At 35.3% G+C, this 18797-nt stretch overlaps 1 protein-coding gene across 1 annotated transcript in view; it reads right to left on the bottom strand.

Moving 5' to 3' along the window:
* Positions 1-3142: 3142 nt before the first annotated feature.
* Sou (required for meiotic nuclear division 5 protein souji) overlaps positions 3143-18797 on the bottom strand; it is a 57711-nt gene continuing 42056 nt past the window's right edge. The window contains exons 8-9 of the mRNA XM_081763746.1: positions 15778-15932; positions 3143-3996 (exon numbers count right to left, since the gene is read on the bottom strand). Of these exons, the coding sequence (XP_081619872.1) occupies positions 3933-3996; positions 15778-15932 (219 nt within the window). The 3' untranslated portion in view covers positions 3143-3932. The remainder of the gene's footprint in view (positions 3997-15777; positions 15933-18797) is intronic.

Genomic DNA, 18797 nt, shown 5'->3' with positions numbered 1-18797 from the left:
CTTCACATGTAGAATCAATTCCGAAACCGCTAGTCGCTATTACCGGTTTTGTTCTATGGAGATCAATACTGAAATCGAAGTACCAGTTAATTTCTACCAGTTCCGGTAACAGTAGAGGTTACAGGTGGAGATGGTTATCTATTCTTAAGACGCTGAATCGATTCCAGAAACTGCCCGTTACTATCTATTACCGTTTTTATTCTATGACAATCAACGTTGAAACAGAAAAAGAATAATTTCTTCCATTGTCGGTTTCAACAGGGGTTAACGGAGGTTTTTTTTTTTTTTTTTTTTTTTTTAATAGGAACGTTTGCAGCTCAATAAGCTGCTCAAACGGAACTTAGCGCACGCAAAAATGATACGGAGAACATACACCTTCTCCGTGAGGGAACCTATAACACCTCGACTCCGTTTCCTAATACTACCTTATTGTTGGAATGGTATTGACTCAAGGGAATATCTTGTTAAACTGACAACGTTGCTTTTTCATTTAACGTAAGATGTCTTACCAGTGTCAAGGCTAAACAGTGGGTGAGATTGGGAAAATTCTACTTCAAATGGAAAACCACTTATTTCCAACAATTTCCTATCTTTCCATTTTTCGTATAACTCATAACTGTGCTGGCCTATGGTCCCGAAATTTTGAAACAGCTGGTACCGGTATGTTGGATCGTCAAGATCACTGCATTCAATATCATCAATGTTACTATATTCAATCATCATCACTGTCTTCTGAAGATATATCAGTATCATTACAAGAATCTAGCAATTGTCTAAGTTTAGCCCTCCCTTCTTTGTCCAGACAACTTACGAAAAGAAGTGTGGAAACCGGCAATACAAAGGAACTGCAGTTCTGGGACGAAAAGTAATGTGGGGCCATTGTTACCAGACACACAGTTTGAAGACAATACTCTCAAGAAACGTAAAAATACACAAATTTTAAGCAATGATAAAAGAATTCAAAACGAAGGTGAGCTAGAGACAAAAGGGAAAATTTCAAGTACAGAAGTAGGTTCATATTTATGGAAACGAAGTGGAACGTCTGCTAGAGGTGCTGTAATGGCACTTAAGAAAGCGAAGCAGAGCAGTCAGAAGGCAGGTGTGTAGAGAAGACGCTAGCTAGCAATGAAATGCGCCGAGCCGAGCGTAAAGTGCCTTCAAAAGTCACCCCATTCTGGGAGGGGTACGTCTCAGCATTTTCCGACATAGGATACAGCTACAGATACAGTCTTTGGCGAAGGTTTTCACTATTTCCAAGAAGAGAATTGCCAATGTAATCAAACGCACCAAACATGCATCCCCAGAAGAGGTAGGTGCGTGAGCATATCGACAAGAAAACAACATTTAGTCCAAAATGGACAATTGATGTGGTTCGACAAGTGCAGCAGATAGTCACCGTCGACACGAAGAGCCACTACTAGGACAGTGGGGAGAAAAAATGACCACGATTTACGGGTTAAACTGAAGTTTTTAAGCCATGTGTTCACACACTTACAGCCAAGAGAGAGTGGACAGTATTTAGCGAGTGACAAGTGGAATCATGTGGTAACCTTGGATGAGGCCTGGATCTATTTAACTTCCACGCGGGTCCGAACGATGTAATATCATTCTAAACGTCAAGGACCGGGCAAATTGGGTTCGCACTTGCCGTGAAAGTTTTTCCCGGGGCGTCATAGTAGTTGCCAGTTTTTGCTACAAAGTACAACTTCCATTGCATCAAATTGCATATAATATGAAAATTCGCAGATATTATCAACAACATGTTCTGGGGATATTATGCTGGCGGAATATTCCTTCTTTGTATGGTGCTGAAGTGTTAAAGGTTTTTATTCATCAAGACAAAGAATCTAGCCATTAAGACAAAGACTCATGCAACTATGGCGTACATGGTCCGTTAAGCGCATGACACTGGTATCCGTGCTATCCCATATTCCGACATCCCTGTTAAGTACTCCGATGTTGCACCGATGGACTTTTGTGCCTTTGGGTTTTTAAAGCGAATAATGCAAAGGTTGTAGAAAGTTTGCAAGGATGAATGATTAAAAAGTAGCATCTCAATAGAAACCTACTACGATAGAAAATAAGATGTCGGGCTATCACCTACAGCCAGAGTAGGCATATAGAATACAACTGCTGGTGGAAACATGCATTTACATCCTAGGGTGAGTGTTCCAAAATCGTTTTCATAAACGTGAACTACCTCTGCACTCGTAACTTTCTTCACTTTCATAATATTTAGGTGCTAAAATTACCGTTAGAAAGGTAATTAGATTGTCTGTACGTTAAAGTCAAGAAACCTCGAAAATGAGAACCATCAGCGCAACACAAAAATATCAAGAAATACTCATGTTAGCCTTATGGCAACGCAGATATAAAGTATGAGCATCACATACGATGCTTATGGCAGTCAACCTGTTAATGTGAAGATATATTCTGTAGCAATACACGAGCAGAGTGGTATATGTAAAACAGACAAACGTTTTTGCATCATGATAATGCATGACCACATTTTAAGCAATGAAGTGTTGAAACTTTACAGTTGTTTTGCATCTTCTGTACAGCCCCGACTTAGCTCTGTCAGACTTCTATCTATTTCAAATGTTGAAAGAAGTCGAAAACAATTCATTATCCGATAAAGAGTTTAATGTGCTGTGAGTATCTTGATAAAATCTAGAACAACGTTCTTCTTGGTCGGATTATAAAAATCTTTTACTATTCAGAAAAATACATTAGATTACTCCATGTCTTCCTGGGAAAGTACTACAATATATGAAAACATATTCCGTAAGTTTCAATGTGACACAAGTTTCATTCTTGTATCCCTTCCTAAGTAGATCTCTCGATATGGTGACCTTACTTATTGCCTCACATTCACATTATTATCCACATTGAAAAAATTAAACCACAAGGTTGCTAATATTACAAGGTGATATACGTGTTTTTTTCTGCTTCGAAATATTATACATTAAAGAACCTTGTATATAATATACGAACCATTGTTATATCTAATGGCAGGTAAGTCATCTAGTTTGTGAAAATCAATTTACTCGATATATAAACAAAACAGTTAACTTGCTACAAGGTCAGATCTCTCAGGAGAAAGAGGACAAAATAATTTGAATGCTTTTTAATTAACACATACTTAATTACATAATATATATATTACGTTACTTTATTATTTACAAGACATGAAATACAAGTTTACACTTTCATGTAAAAATTCAATTTGTTTCAGAAATGTGAGATCATTGTTACTCACAAACATTCTATGCTTCATTATCTTTACTTATACAACAGCAGATATCAAAGCATTTGTAATAATGATCAAACAACTGCACGCTACGAAGTCTACACAGAGCTGGAAGGTCACTAAACCATAATATGTTAACTGTTGCTGACTCTTCCGCCTTGTATATATATATACGTAATATATTACTTTTCTTTACTTATATAATAGTAATCCACCTCCACATATGTTATAGTTAAAACAAGGTAACTATTATGAGTTAAAAATATTACAGATCGTGTCAAACAGGATGTGGAACAATTTTATGAGGATGATGAAGAAATAACAAAAATAATAAACCTTAAAAAAAAGAAAGAAAAAGAAAGAAAAGATTGCACATGGAAAATCATCTTTGATGAAAAATAAACTCAAACTTGTCAATTATTTGATTTTCAAAATCGAACAGCATATCTTTACCTGCGCACAAATATTTTGTTAAAAACAAGACACTTATCGATAATGATAATGGGGATGATGAAAATGATGACTATCGCTGATTATTTGCAGCTGTTTTAAATTTTTCCTTGCACACTCAATAAAAAAATATACGTGTGAAAAATTATTAACACTAAGTGTTTACGTAATGAACTGTCTGTTTCTGTCTCTCAACACATAAGCCAGTGTAAGTACAACTCAGTCACTCCCACTAGAAGAAAATGTGCCTAGCATCTGAAGGATTTTGTTCCACAGGGCAGTAAGGGCATTTCAATCTGAAACGAATAAAAGCATACTTGAATTAATAATATGCGTACTAAGACATTTGAAAGAAATAGACTCACTAAATATGATGTGAAGAAACACTATATTAAATATCTATTCTCTTCGAAGCATTAACAATGAACAAGAGTAGACTAAAGGTTACCGTTTTCGTCTAGTTAGGAAGGTTTCGAGACTGATTCCTTCGGTTGACCACTCTGATTGAGGGTTTTTCAGGGTTTACAATTTTCCACAATCTAACAAGGAGAATGGTCAGATAGTACTTCTAATAGATATGTGGGACCTAGCCAACTTTTACACATTACATTCTCTTTTAACACTATTAACATTTACATTTTCTATTAACACTTCATTGTGTAATTGCTTTCTGGTTCGGTAAAATATTTCTAATAACTTCTATTAACAATTTTTCCTCAGTCAGCAAATGTAATTCTATTTCTATATACACCCTCCATTCCAAAATAAACCGAACTTTTGAAAACAAATAGTACCACTAGTGCCATCTGTTGTAATATTTTACCGGTAGATGGCGTAGTCCCTCATTGACAATTGGTATAAATGTCATGACATTTGGATGCACGGCAACAAAGTTATTGCGTTTCAACTGTCACTGTGTTGTGTACATCGGTCGGAAAATGAGTTTCAAACAACGAGCTGCAATTGAGTTTTGTGTTAAACTGGGTAAAACTTTTAGTGAAACGCACCAAATGCTACAAAATGCATATGGTGATGAGTGTCTATCCCGTACGCAAGTTTACGAGTGGTTCAGGCGATTCAAATCGGGTAGAGAGACGGTGGATGATGACGAAAGATCAGGCCGTCCCAGAACCGGATTATCGGAAGAAAACATCGAAAAAGTGCGTGAGTTCATCAAACATAACAAAAAATCGTCGGTGAAAGTTATTGAAATGGAATTAGGCATTCCTCAAACAACCGCATACCGCATTTTGACCGAAGTTTTGGGCCTTAAGAAGGTTAATTCGCGGTTTGTACCACACAAACTCACCGAAGACCAGAAAGTTGATCGAATTGCGCATTGCAAAGACATCGTTAAAAGTGCTCGGCAGAATCGAAACTTCTTGAAATCGATTGTAACTGGTTACGAGACGTGGTGTTTTGAATATGAGCCCGAAACAAAGCGGCAAAGTGCTGAATGGAGAGCGCCGGATGAAGGAACACCCAAAAAAAGTCGCTTGGTGAAGTCAAAAGTTAAGGTGATGCTGATTTGTTTTTACGATTCAAAAGGAATTATCCACAAAGAATTTGTTCAGCCAGGCCAGACAGTCACTGGAGAGTTTTACTTGGGCGTCATGAAGCGTTTGCTGGCAACAATTCGTCGTATTCGGCCAGAATATCGCGAAATCGGCAGTTGGACTCTTTTGGACAATAATGCACCATCACATCGTTCGCGACTTGTCAGTGAATTTTTGGTCAAAAATCACATTATTCGGTTGCATCATCCGCCCTATTCACCAGATCTCGCTCCGTGCGATTTCTATCTGTTCCCGAAACTGCATTTGGCGATGAAAGGAAAGTGGCACGCATCGATTGATGCCATTGAGAAGGCGACGACCGCCGTCCTAAAGACCATTCCAATAAAGGACATGGAGAAGTCGTTTGACAACTTGTTGGAGCGTGCAAATATGTGTATCGATGCAGAAGGGGAATACATTGATTAATAAAAATGATTTGTTCCAAAATGCTTTTTTGTTTTTTTTAAAACGTTCGGTTTCTTTTGGAATGGAGGGTGTATGTATATATTCGTGTCAAAATACACACATTATCATTTTTTTTTTTCATTAACAATAGAAGCGCTTTTCTCGACTTCTGTTCTTTCGTAACTCCAGATTTTTGAATACTGGCATCACTGCTGTGTATACGACCAGTGATGAAAATTTTCCGATTCATAAGAACATACTCCACTTATTCCTACATAGTTGTTAAGCCGTGATGTGAGGTGGAAAGTTTTCTTCTATATTTTTCCGAAAAAATTTCCGTCCTATCAAATATCAGTGATCAAGTAACAATTCCTCAGTGATCATAAAATTGATTGAATTCATGTATAGAAATGTTAAAAAGTGATAGATCGTTTAAAGAATCTGAAAATTTTAATGGCTCAGATAAGTTTCAGTACTATGTAGGAACAAGTGAAACAATTTTTCATGAATCGAAAAATTATCTGTTCTATATGGAAAAATCGAAAACTTTTTGAGTCGGAAAATTTTCATCATTTTTAAGCAAAGAGTAAAATAACTTTTTGCGAATCGGAAAGTTTTATTGCTCTGTAGAAACAAGTGAAAGGAATTTTCATAGATCGGAAAATTTTCATTGCGATGTAGAAACAAGTGGAAAAAAAATTTCATAAGCCGGAAAATTCTGGATATTATGTATAGTGATGTTAGGTGGAAAATTTTCTACTATATTTATTCCTATAAAATTCAATTCCTGTAGAGGAAAGTTAAACACCAACAAATTATAATTTTCCAATTAGCATTCGGGAACCGGAAAATTTTCTAATATTTCAAGTTGGTAAGTAAAAATTTGCATAGTGTTTCTCTCTCTCTCTCTCTCTCTGTCTGTGTGTGTATGTGTAAAGTGGCAGGAAACATACATGGAGTTCGTAGACAACAAATATCCCATTCAAATATTTAAAATGTAACAAGAATCGAAAAGAAATCTTTCTGAATTTATCAAATATTTCAAAACCAGGATTTTTTTTCATATAGGCCTGCCTATGTAATGAAATAACTACATAAAAGTTTCTTTTGAAGAATATTTTTGTAACAGAAAACAAGAAGAAATGATTTGATTTTATTCTTTAACGTCGTAATTCATAATTTCAATATTGAAATTTTGTATAATCAACATCTTAGAGCAGATATTTGTATTGTAAAACTACCATTATTATGTATAAAAATGTATTAGAAATAATACCAATTCGATAGAACAAGTACATATCTATAAAAAAATATATATATATTTTTTATTTTGTAAATTAAAATGAAATTTCTTGTTGCTTTTAGAACGCAAGCTAACAGTGCAGCTTTTTAAGTTTCTTTTATTTTTTTATTGAAAGAACAACTACACAAATCAGCTTCCTTATTACTTATATTTCACTTTCTCTTCTGAATTTTTTTTTTTTTTTTTTTTTTTTTTTTTTCAGAAAATGTTCATTATTTGTTTGCATGAGTTACTTAAATCCAAGTTTTGGGTAGTCAAAAATTTACAGTAGGCACTTTATATTATCTCTACTTATTTATAAATGTTGCAGAATATAAATCTAGAAAAGTAGTAAAGCTGAGAGAAAACTTCGTCTTACGTGTATTAATCTGACGAAATATAATTTTGAGATCAAAGGTGGATTCTGAGGGAAGAACGCATTGACCTTTTTGAAGAAATGAAGAATCGTTAGATTTTCACTTCATGAAATTTTTTTAGACAATATTTATTACCAATAAATTTTACGGGTAAACAACGATGTAGGAATAAGTAGAGAATGTTTTTATGAATCGGAAAATATTCATCACTTCTAATAAATTTAAATTTTAAATAACAGAATGGGATATTTGTACTCTACGTACTTGATGTATGTTCCCTGCACTTTACACACACACAGAGAGAGAGAGAGATAGAGAGAGTTGAATTGAGTTGATTTTGAGTTTAAGGTCCGTTTCAGCAGCGAGGCTATATGAGACGTTACCTACTGATTAACGTGGAATCCGAACCACATGAGCTCCCGCCGGTAATCGAAGCCAGGTCTCTCATGCCAAAGGTGCGTATGCTAACCGCTTAGCAACGAAGGAACTTGCAGAGAGAGAGAGAGAAAGAGAGAAACACTGTGTAAATTTTTACTTCCCAACTTGAAATATTGGGAATATTTTCCGGTTTCCGAAGCTAATCGGAAAATTTTACTGACTAACTTTCCTCTACAGGAATTCAACTTTGTAGCTCAATGTGCAGTTAAATATAGTGGAAAATTTTGCACCTAATATCACTATACATAATATCCAAAATTGTCCAGCTTACGAAAAGTTTTTTTCTACTTGTTTCTACATCGCAATGAAAATTTTCCGATCTATGAAAATTCCTTTCACTTGTTTCCACAGAGCAATAAAACTTTCCGATTTACTCTTTGCTTAAAAATGATGAAAATTTTCCGACACACAAAGTTTTTCAACTTTTCCATACAGGACAGACAATTTGTCGATTCATGAAAAATTGTTTCACTTGTTCTACATAGTACTGAAAATTGTCTAAACCATGAAAATTTTCAGATTCTTTAAACGATCTTTCACTTTTTAACATTTCTAAACATGAATTTAATCAATTTTATGATCACTGAGGAATTGTTACTTGATTGCTGAGAATTTTTTTAGAACGGAAAATTTTCCGGAAAAATATAGCGGAAAATTTTCCACCTCACATCACTATATACGACACGAAACGGATTCATATCAGTTTAGTTCGATACCTAATTTATCCCGATTCAGTAAATGGACCCTCCCTCCCAACATTACGTGCGTGCGCCGTGACAAGAAGAACAGTCTATCGTGAAAAATGGCGGTATAAAACTATGTAACCACCATACTGTCAAGACAGAAACACTGGAGTTACAGACTGAATGTGATCGCGGCAGTACAGCACAACAGTTGCCATCAGATTTTAGTGAGGCGTACGTGGAATCTGTGTTTATTAAGTTAAAGCTAAGAATTTCGGCCAAGAATATGTGTTGATGGCTTATACTCAAATTTCAATGAATTAATGTGTAGGTTAAGGAAGTAGAACTTCGTCATTAAACCTTTCGAACCTACATGTTATTCTGATAATTTATCGATAGATAATTTCCAAATATTACGTTTTCCAATTATTGTATATTTCATTATTCTCTATTTTTCAAATGCGAGAGGCAGAAAAGCCAGGTCGTTCTGATGTGAGTGAACAGGAAGATCACGTTGATGGCGCGTCGAGATGGATTGATGCCAGACGATTCAAGGATCAGCCCAAGAGACAGCATTATGACAAACGACTTTGCTTCATCATGGTCATGAAAAAAATTCCATCGCGATGGGTTCTGCACCATTTGCAGGATACGCAGGATATAGTATTGCTTGGATCGCAAAGATATTTTCTTTCGCAGTATCATTACACTGGATGAGACTTGGGCCAGACGCAAGTGATGTCATCATGGATCACCACTAACATCAAAATATCGTCGAAATACTAGCTTTGTGAATGTTATGATGATTCACGTGTATGACTGTGACGGCGTTATCCTAAGAACTCAATGAGCAGTATTACTGTACATTTCAAATAAATAATCCACAACCAGCGTTATCGAAGAAGTGGCGACACTTTCTGCACAATCCTCCCAACATTTTCCAGAACAAGATTTGAGCGAATGCGATTGAAAGGCCGTGGCATATGCCCACTTTTTTGATTAGGAGTTTATATACCAAATTTCATATTACTAACATATCTCTAATGTTAAGGGACTTCGAAATATGGCCATCTTATTATAACAACTGCAAACTCCACTCCTTTTTCTTACCTTGTAAGGAAAACATCAGAATCAGCTGAAAGACCTCTTTAATTATTTGCAACTAAAAGCCTAAGTATCAAATTTCATGTCTCTAGCCTTAAGGGATTTCGAGATATGGACACATTTTAACAACTACAACTCTCACCTTCTTTATCTTCTCTTTTTGGAGATATACAGGGTGTCTCAAAAGTCCCCTACCTAGGGTAACTATGTTATTATTAGAGTTACAACAAAATGTAAGAGGAGAAACCGTCTCCAAATACGATTATTTCAATCTAAAATGAAGGATTTTTTTTTAAATCGGACGAGCCGTTTGGGGTATATACTCTTTATGCGCCCAATGTTAAATAAAAATGCAACGCTGCCATTTACCTGGACCCACAAAGTAAGTGAATGAAGTTACTGTATTTTACGCTAACATGGCGATGGCCAGCCCTCATTTCAAATAGAAAAAAAAACTTCGCTTTAGACTAAAAACATCATATTTGGAGATGGTTTTTCCTCATACATCTTGTTGTAACTCTTACAATAATAATGTTACCCTATGTCAGTGGACTTTTGAGACACCCTATACATATATAAACATTAAAACACGTGTTTAATTATTTTTAATTGTAACTCCATATACCAAATTTCATGATTCATCCTTCAGAGATTCGGAGATATGGACATTTCACTATAATAATTGTCATCCTCATTTCCCCCCTTCCCCATCGAATTTCCCAAAATCCTTTCTTAAGTTACAAATTCCATGCACTGTCAAAATTTAAAATTTCTAGCTCAGCTGGTTTGGCCTTGGCATTGAACAGTCAAGACAGACAGCTACTCATTCAGGAGAGATTCTTCTTTATATATAGAGAGAAAATGTTCTTATCTCCGAATCTCGAAAGTGTATATACAAGAATTTGATATATGGACTTTCCATTTAAAATAATGGGTAAACGGCACCTGAATGGGAGTCTTGTTATCTCCATGATCTTCAAATACACTCAATAATTAGTCAAGTTTCTCGCTCAGCAAGCCACTATCGCACTTCAGATCTCTCAACAACTGGCGTTTTATGGTTGAATGAACTTTCTCTTTTTCCTGAAATCAGCATTGCGAACTTCTGTCTTAAGATAAAAAATTCTAAATCTAAATCTTTAACAGAATAAGGAGATATCACTAATAAGTTTAATTTCGAGAGTACACTAAGTAATACGAAGTACATCACACATAATCTATAAACAGGATTCAGTTATATTAAATTGTTATTAATAAAGAATATATATGATGCGTTACGGCTATGAGCGAGCTCGACGGCAAGTCTTTATTATTATTATTATTATTATTATTAATGACTTTCTAGTAATGATAGGAGACAAAACTTGAAACTTAAGCCTTTAAAAGATTCAGTAGTAGTTAACTGTTGCGAGTGATATCTTTCTGGACTATCTTCTCAAAACGCAAATCAGTTTTTTTCAAAAACGACTCAGGTGATTCTGCTATATTTCATAAATAAATATTTAAACCCAATAATCCACGAATAATGTGCAAAACAAATCGTTATATAAAAAATTTGCAGGAAAGGTAGTTCTTTTTTTTTTTTTTTTAATTAATTTTCTCTAATACATGTGATTTTATTGATACTTCCTTCAACTTGCAGAAATAGCTCTGTTGTTTGGGGTTGCAATACATCAAGTTTACGTTAGGAAAAAGGGGTAAATTCTACTCCATGTTGCACGTTTAAACATGTTCATACAAAATAATTTTCCAGTGAAACCCAGCGAATAAATTATTCCAATTTATCTTCTTTATCGTATTCGAACAATCCTCATTTGTTGCGATTGAAAATAGTAGGGTAAATGGGAACAAATATCCCAGACTTTGATATTTCCATATTTTAAATAATATAATAAAAAAATAATTTTCTGTGAAGACGTTCGCCAAAATTGCTAGATTTTGACATAATAAAGCGTATAGTTTGTTTACGGCTTAAGAAACTTCCCAATGCATGCACTTAAAATAGATCAAAGCCTCCTTATTCTCCCGATATTCTGAAAGTTATTTCCGCGATAACTTTCGTGAAAAGTATTCGCTTTTGAACAATATAGTGTATATACAGTATATTGCTTGCTATTTAAATCAATCAAGAATGGGGGGGATTAATTTGTAGCAGTCAGGAGTGAGTTATCTCGCTGCCACTTAAAAGTCCCTTCAACGTTAACTTTCGAAATAAAAAAGGAAGAAAAGAAAAAAAAACTGTTTTGGTTATATACGTCCATTGTAGTACTGTATATTATTTCTGGTGCCTCAAAGTTCCTACAATTCCCTTGAATTTAAAATCAATTAAGAATGAAGAACTTATTCTTTTGAACATGATTGTAAAATAAATGTTGTGATGATAAATTATTTTTTTAAAAAAGTCGACATCGGAATAACAAATAAGAATACTGCATGTAATCAAAATCATATTTCACGGCACTAAAGTTGGGGCTCAGGCTGGGTGAGCCCCCCTCGCTACGAAACTACCTCAAAGCATGGAACATCAAACTAAAAAAAAGACGGTGTCAGAGAAAAATCGGCAACGCTTATTATAATTATTATTTTTATTAATATTATTATTATTAGTAGTAGTATGAAAAATATTTTCTACTGTTTGCTAGATTAATATTCGTGTGTAATTTAGCATTTTAAAGCAGTCTTTTTTTGAGGAGGGGGATTTCGAAGTGTTGGTACCTTAAGTTTTAATGTTTCTTCAAGAGATTATTCAATGTGTTAGCACACCCTAGGCAAAATACTGCTGGTTAAAATATACACAAGAATTTAACACGCGATACTGACATTTATAAAATGTCACAAAAAATTATAGGCTAAGTTGTCCACTAGTAGGTCCTACTAAGTAGGCTACAACATCTAGGAGCAATGTCAACTTCCCTTCACACTTTATCCAGGCTTAGGACTGGCAGCGTATAAATTCTTGGCGAGCTTCATTACATTGGCGAGCTTGAAAGTTAAAAATTGCTGGTTAAAAATTGCTTGCCTTTGTCATCATTCATTTAATTAACTAAATAGTAAGCAGTGGCGGCGGTTGGACGTTAAAAGAGGGGGGCCAAGACATGATTTGAATATTTGTATATAAATGTCAGTTTTCCTAGTTGTTTCTAACACTTTGTTTGACGAAAGATTGTATAACTAATAGGATACTACCTTTACTAGTTAAAATACCGTATATCGTATTTCATATTTTATTAAGTAAATTGACAAGAGCAACACAAGTAGATACTAGCCCCTTGTACTCTTAAACAACGAAAGTGTAAGAAGAGATTTGATTCCTTGCTCATGAACATCTTAAAATTCTGTCTGGAAAATTGTGTGGTCAGAACAAATTTGCAACACAAATAAATAGAAAGAATAATATTAATCATAGTAATGAATAATGATGCTTGTTTTGTAAAAGTTATATTGAAACTAGGGATTAATGAACAACTTAATTTTTAAAGGAGCAGTTCGACTTAGAAATGCATTTTTTACAATTTATCTCCATTTGTAGAGTTGAAAATTCTAAAAGGAATGGTGTTTGTTTGATCGCGATACGTTCAGTCGTTAGCGAGTAACAGAGGAAGAAAGATTTTGTGATGACGTCATCGGTGGGCAAGGAGCGAGAGCAGGCTTACACACTACACAGTGCCAAGCATTTCGTTTGTGAGAGGTGCTGTGGCACGTTCTAAGTGCGGTTTCCTTTTCCAGAACTGATTACAAAGACTTACAAATATCATCTGCATGTAGAAAATGATATCTGATGGTGGGCTGTACAAACGTTTTTATAATATTAAAAAACGTATCCTATAAAGCATGAGTTCAGCGTTATATATATATATATATATATAAAAACGAAACCAATATGTAAATAGATGGCGGACGAGATTGCTGCAACACCTAAGTACATTTTCTTTAAGCATTCTTTCGATTCCCAAACATAAGAATGTTCATTTTCACGTTTTATTGCAATTTTTAACGCTGACTCTATAATTTTGTGCTTCAAGGTATGTACAGGAGCGCAACATATGAGGCAAAAATGAAATAACATCTGTAAAGTTTGCCAGAATACGAAAAACACTTCACCGGTTAAATTTCTTTTATTCTCATAGCTGTCCGCGGAACAACTCTCATCACCCGTTTCATCATCTTTGTCACATGATACAGAGAAATTAAACGATGAATCAATGTCTTGAGGAACAGTCATCGTCACTGATTCCTTCTACAAGCCGGTATATTTCACTCCCTAATTCACATTGTATAGCTTATTTCTAAAGCAGTATCTTCAGAATCATGATTGACATCGTCTCTATTACCCTCTAATGCCTCGTCTTGACTACAACCGTCAATTGCGTCTTGTACGATATTTGTAGGTTGGTAACTGGACATAGATCAATGCTTGTTCAATGGCTCGGATTTTAAACCCTTCAATAATATACTTGGAACAGCATTCTTTCTCAGTTCGCGTGTAAATAATTCTCCTGGCATTAGCCAGAAGTGGATCTAGACGGTAAAAAGTCGGGGGGGGGGGAGTCAGAACCCAGACTATGATATGTATATCATGTTTACTAAAAACTTTCAAAAATATCCAAATAATACCTTAAATCAATTTTGTCACTCAAAAACTGGGGGGTCTACGCCCCCGGCCCCAGCCCAGATCCGCCACTGGCATTGACTTTTCTTTCAGTAAACTTGACTTCTCGAAGGCAGGCTCTTCAAGATGTTTGGAACACGAGTGATTTTATTTGGTACATTTTTTCCCCATTGATTTTCTTGAGCCATAATTTATATCGATCTGGTGATTTCTCACGACTTTAGAAACGTAAGAAAAGATACTTTACGTCCTCAGCTTCGAAAACACAGCAGGTGTTAGGCATTTCTACTTCACTTCACAGACACAGCACGCGCTGTACTAACACGTGTTTTCTACTTCACACTAGTGTTTCTTTCAGAAAAAAAATCTGGGGGGGGGGGCAAACGGACATTTAGTATTTGGAGAGGAACATTATTTTTACACAGTACTATTATATTTATTTCATTATAGACGTAATATTTTGGTCTCCTCCTGGGGAATCTCTCAGAGCTCCGAGAGACAGTGCCACCCTAAAAACATGTCTGAAAGAAACACTGTTTCGCACAACAAATGTAATTACTGCTCTCTCTCTCTACTCTTTTTTTATACTAATGCTATAGGAAAAACAAGTAACAAAAACTTCCCTCAAGAATTCAACACAGAGCAAGACTGCTAACAAATCCAAAACACATTCTATTGAATTCAATGCACTATTAAAGGTTTATCAGCTGCGTACAAGGGAGTGGTTGCTGACTCACATTGAGTTTCTCGCGTATCCCACCAATGACGTCACCATTTACGATTCATCAAAAACAAATGTCTGTAGAAGCTGAACGAAACAGCCTATCAAGATATAAAAAAATACGGGTCTCTTATTTTTTGTTACTCTTTCTATTGCATTAAACTTGTTTTTAACTCGAACTGCTCCTTTAAGAATCCTGTTTATAGATTATGTGCGATGTACTTCGTATTACTTAGTGTACTCTCGAAATTAAACTTATTAGTGATATCTCCTTATTCTGTTAAAGATTTAGATTTAAAATTTTTTATCTTAAGACAGAAGTTTGCAATGCTGATTTCTGGAAAAAGAGAAAGTTCATTCAACCATGATACGCCAATTGTTGAGATATCTGAAGTGTGATAGTGGCTTGCTGAGCTAGAAACTTGACTAATTATTGAGAGTGTATTTGAAGATCATGGAGATAATACGTCCCGTTCAGGTGCCGCTTACCCTCTATCCCCCCCCCCTTCCCTTTACGTGGAATTTCCAAAAATCCTTCCTTAGTGCTACCTTACATAACAAACCATAAACAGTGTCAAAATTTCTAGTTCCTAGCTTAAGTAGTTTAGCCTGGGCATTGATCAACCAGTCACTTAGGACGGGCGTTGATCAATCAGTTACTCAGGACAACTTCTTTTATATACAGACATAATTAACTCACATTACATAGAACATTGTAAAATAGACAATTATCCAAATTCTGTCTCATTCCTTTCTTAAGCAAAGCATCAGAATTCAATTCTTCTTTGTTGGCTCTCAACGTAATGTTATGTGAGAGGAAAAAAGAAAGAAAAAAAAACGAAAAGAAAGATAAAACTTATCCAATAGATCGAAAAGTTATTTTTAAAAACTATGATACTTACTTGTTGCCGTTACTAAGTTTGTTGAGCGCATCTCTTGAAATTACGTGCCCACAGACCAGCCTCATAGGGGGATTTGATTCAGTGCTTTGTTGCCGAAGAATAGGACAAGCAAATACAGAATGATACCTATTCTCTTTTCCCAAATCTATTTCGATCTAAAAAGAAAAAAGAAAATATATTACTTTATTAACCTGTCAGATAAAACATAAATATGGTGTACAATACGGTAAAATCCTATGTAGTTAGTTATCCTTCAATGTAAGCTACTAATATCTAACGCTTGTACCTACCTAAATAATTTAAAATAAAAAGTTAACAATTACAAATTTTGAATGTTACACAATACAACAAATGAAAATGGCTGACAGTGATCTCTCCAGTATTGTTTTGCATTTCTTCTCTACACTCTGTCGACAAGCAATTCATGGTTTGATTCGATTCTGTTTAGCGTGCCTAATGACACGTGGACCTACAGCTTAACGCGGGATCCAAACCACATGAGCTCTCACTGGATATCGAACTCGGGTCTCCCACGCCAAAGGCGCGTAGCTAACCTCTTAGCCAGGTGGGAGCTCTAACTCCAGATTTGAGACCTAAATACCTGATTAGTATAAAGTGATTTGTTTGGCGATAAATCTAAGCCAGTTTTACTTTCGAAGAAAAACATCACTCCTAAACCAAGAGAATAAACGTGGGAACAAGAAAGGACCGATGAACGCGAATATTTTTATAGCACGCCTGGAACAACTATTTGATTCTGCACCGCTAAAACCTTTCCTACGACTAAGATTCACGAGTGACATTTCTGTACTCTGGAACCACAGACAATCTTCAGAGGAATTAATCCTACACACATGAACAATCTCCGGTCACATTCAATTGGCATTTTCCAGATGTAAACCACCGTATAGACTCAAGAATGAACTTGAAATCAACGCACTCATCAAATGCACTAACAGAACGCAATAGCTTCGCCTCAAAAGTTTTCATCCACACAACACTGCTTGCCGTAAGCACTAGCCATTTACATTACATCCACCTACTCCACTACACCATCTGAAGATTCAAAATATTATGGCAGAGTAGTGTACTCTCTTCATCCTTTCTATTATATTATCCTCTTGATTTATTTGATCCCTCCTCTTGCTATGTTGGGATTCCTTGTTTATTGGTATACGAACACGGACTACCAAAATATTTTGTATCAAACAATGCCCTACCTAATAAAATAATAATAATAATAATTTTTTAAAAAAAAAACACCTCAACCTGTAACTTGTCTTTCTTCCTTAAAAAGAGATAGGAAAACATGCATTAACCTTTTCCCTTCAGCTTCCCTCCCCTCCATTTTCTTAAATTTTGAACCTTCGTATTATTATTATTATTATGACAAAAATATACATTTCATTAAGAACGGTGGTATATTCATTTATATGAAAACATGTGCATGTAGTACGAGTTCATAAAAATAACGACAAATTGGATCCGAATAATTATAGGCCAATAACTTTATTGAATGTGTTGTCCAAAATTTTTGAAATTATTATTCACATTGTAAACATAAATCCACTGTAACGAACCTTTGTGAACTAACAGATTATGTCAACTACGCATTTAAACAAAGGTTGCAGATAGATGTTATACATTGACATGAGTAAAACCTTTGACTCAGTAGATCATATATTACATTTACAGAAACTATCAAATATGGAACTATCTCCCTTGTACTTTTTTTAAAAGTTATTTGACTGATCGAACGTATCAAATTAAAATTGGAACCTATTTATCAGACTCATCCACTATTAGCAACGGAATTCTTCAAGGTTCTTCACTCGGACTATTACTTTTTTTCAATTTTTATTAATGATTTACCAACAATTTTACACCATTGTAATATTTTACTTTACGATGAGACATCAAGTTTTTTAGATTACTAAATAATATTCAGGATAATAGTAAGTTATAAGGTCTAAACAAAATTATTGTATGGTGTAAACATAATGGAATGAACATAAATTGTTCAAAGACTTAGTCGAGAGCAATAAATGTCAATATTATGTCAGTCAATATAAGATTGAAGGTAAAATTTTGCAGAAAGTTGATGCTATAAGAGATCTAGGAGTCATGTTTGACAGTTCCTTACGTTTTAATGCATATACAGAATATAACTAACATAAATACCGTCCCAACTTTTAAGCGTGGCTGTACTTCCGTCCGTACAAGCGAGCGACGTCAAGAGTGGTACCGTGAAGCGTGAATCATTGCTGGATGAGCCGAAGAAATGTAAAGGTGTCAGTTGTAAGTGTTCAAGATGGAATTGGGCGAATATGAAAATCACGTGACCGTGATAGCGTTGTACAAGGTAGGCAAATCACCAAGGAAGATTTTCAAAACCCTCCAGAAACTGAAAATTAATAAAAAATTCGTTTACCGCACTATACAGTGCTTGGTTGAGACTGAAACTGTGAAAGATCGCCCATGGAAAGGAAACCCACGAACACCGGAACTTGTGTCCGACGAAATCCAGTTAGGAAAAGTCAGTTATGGCTCGTGGGCTGAATATATCGAAAATGTCTACGTCTTCCACGTTAAGCAGTGACCTGGGATCCACGCTAACATAGAACGCAAGGGTCATCTCCTGACAAATGAACTGAAGCGCCAGAAGCTCCTAAAAGCAAAGCGGTGACTTAAGTATTACACAGCAAATGGGCACCGTCGAATCCTTTTCATTGATGAGAAGATTTTTCAGTGTTGAGATTTTCAATGTCCAAAATGACAGGATATATGCTACATCCTCCAAAGAAGCTGGTGAAAATGCTCCATGGATCCAGAAGGGTCAGTCAGCATCCTGCCTCAGCCATGGTCTGGTGAGGTGTGAGCTATGAGACCAAATGGAGTTCTATTTCTGTGAAAAGAGGGCAAAACGTTAGCCAGTGTACTAGGAGACAGTGCTTGAGAGACTAGTCAATAATACCACCATCATCCTCTTTTATGGATAGAACTAGACCTTCTAGTAGGAC

The sequence above is a fragment of the Thermobia domestica genome, chromosome 1, assembly GCF_964235325.1.
Source record: "Thermobia domestica chromosome 1, izTheDome1.hap1.1, whole genome shotgun sequence".
Taxonomy (NCBI): Eukaryota; Metazoa; Arthropoda; class Insecta; order Zygentoma; family Lepismatidae; genus Thermobia; species Thermobia domestica.
The sequence above is the reverse complement of the archived record's forward strand: the minus strand, read 5'-3'. Positions and strand labels throughout refer to the sequence as shown.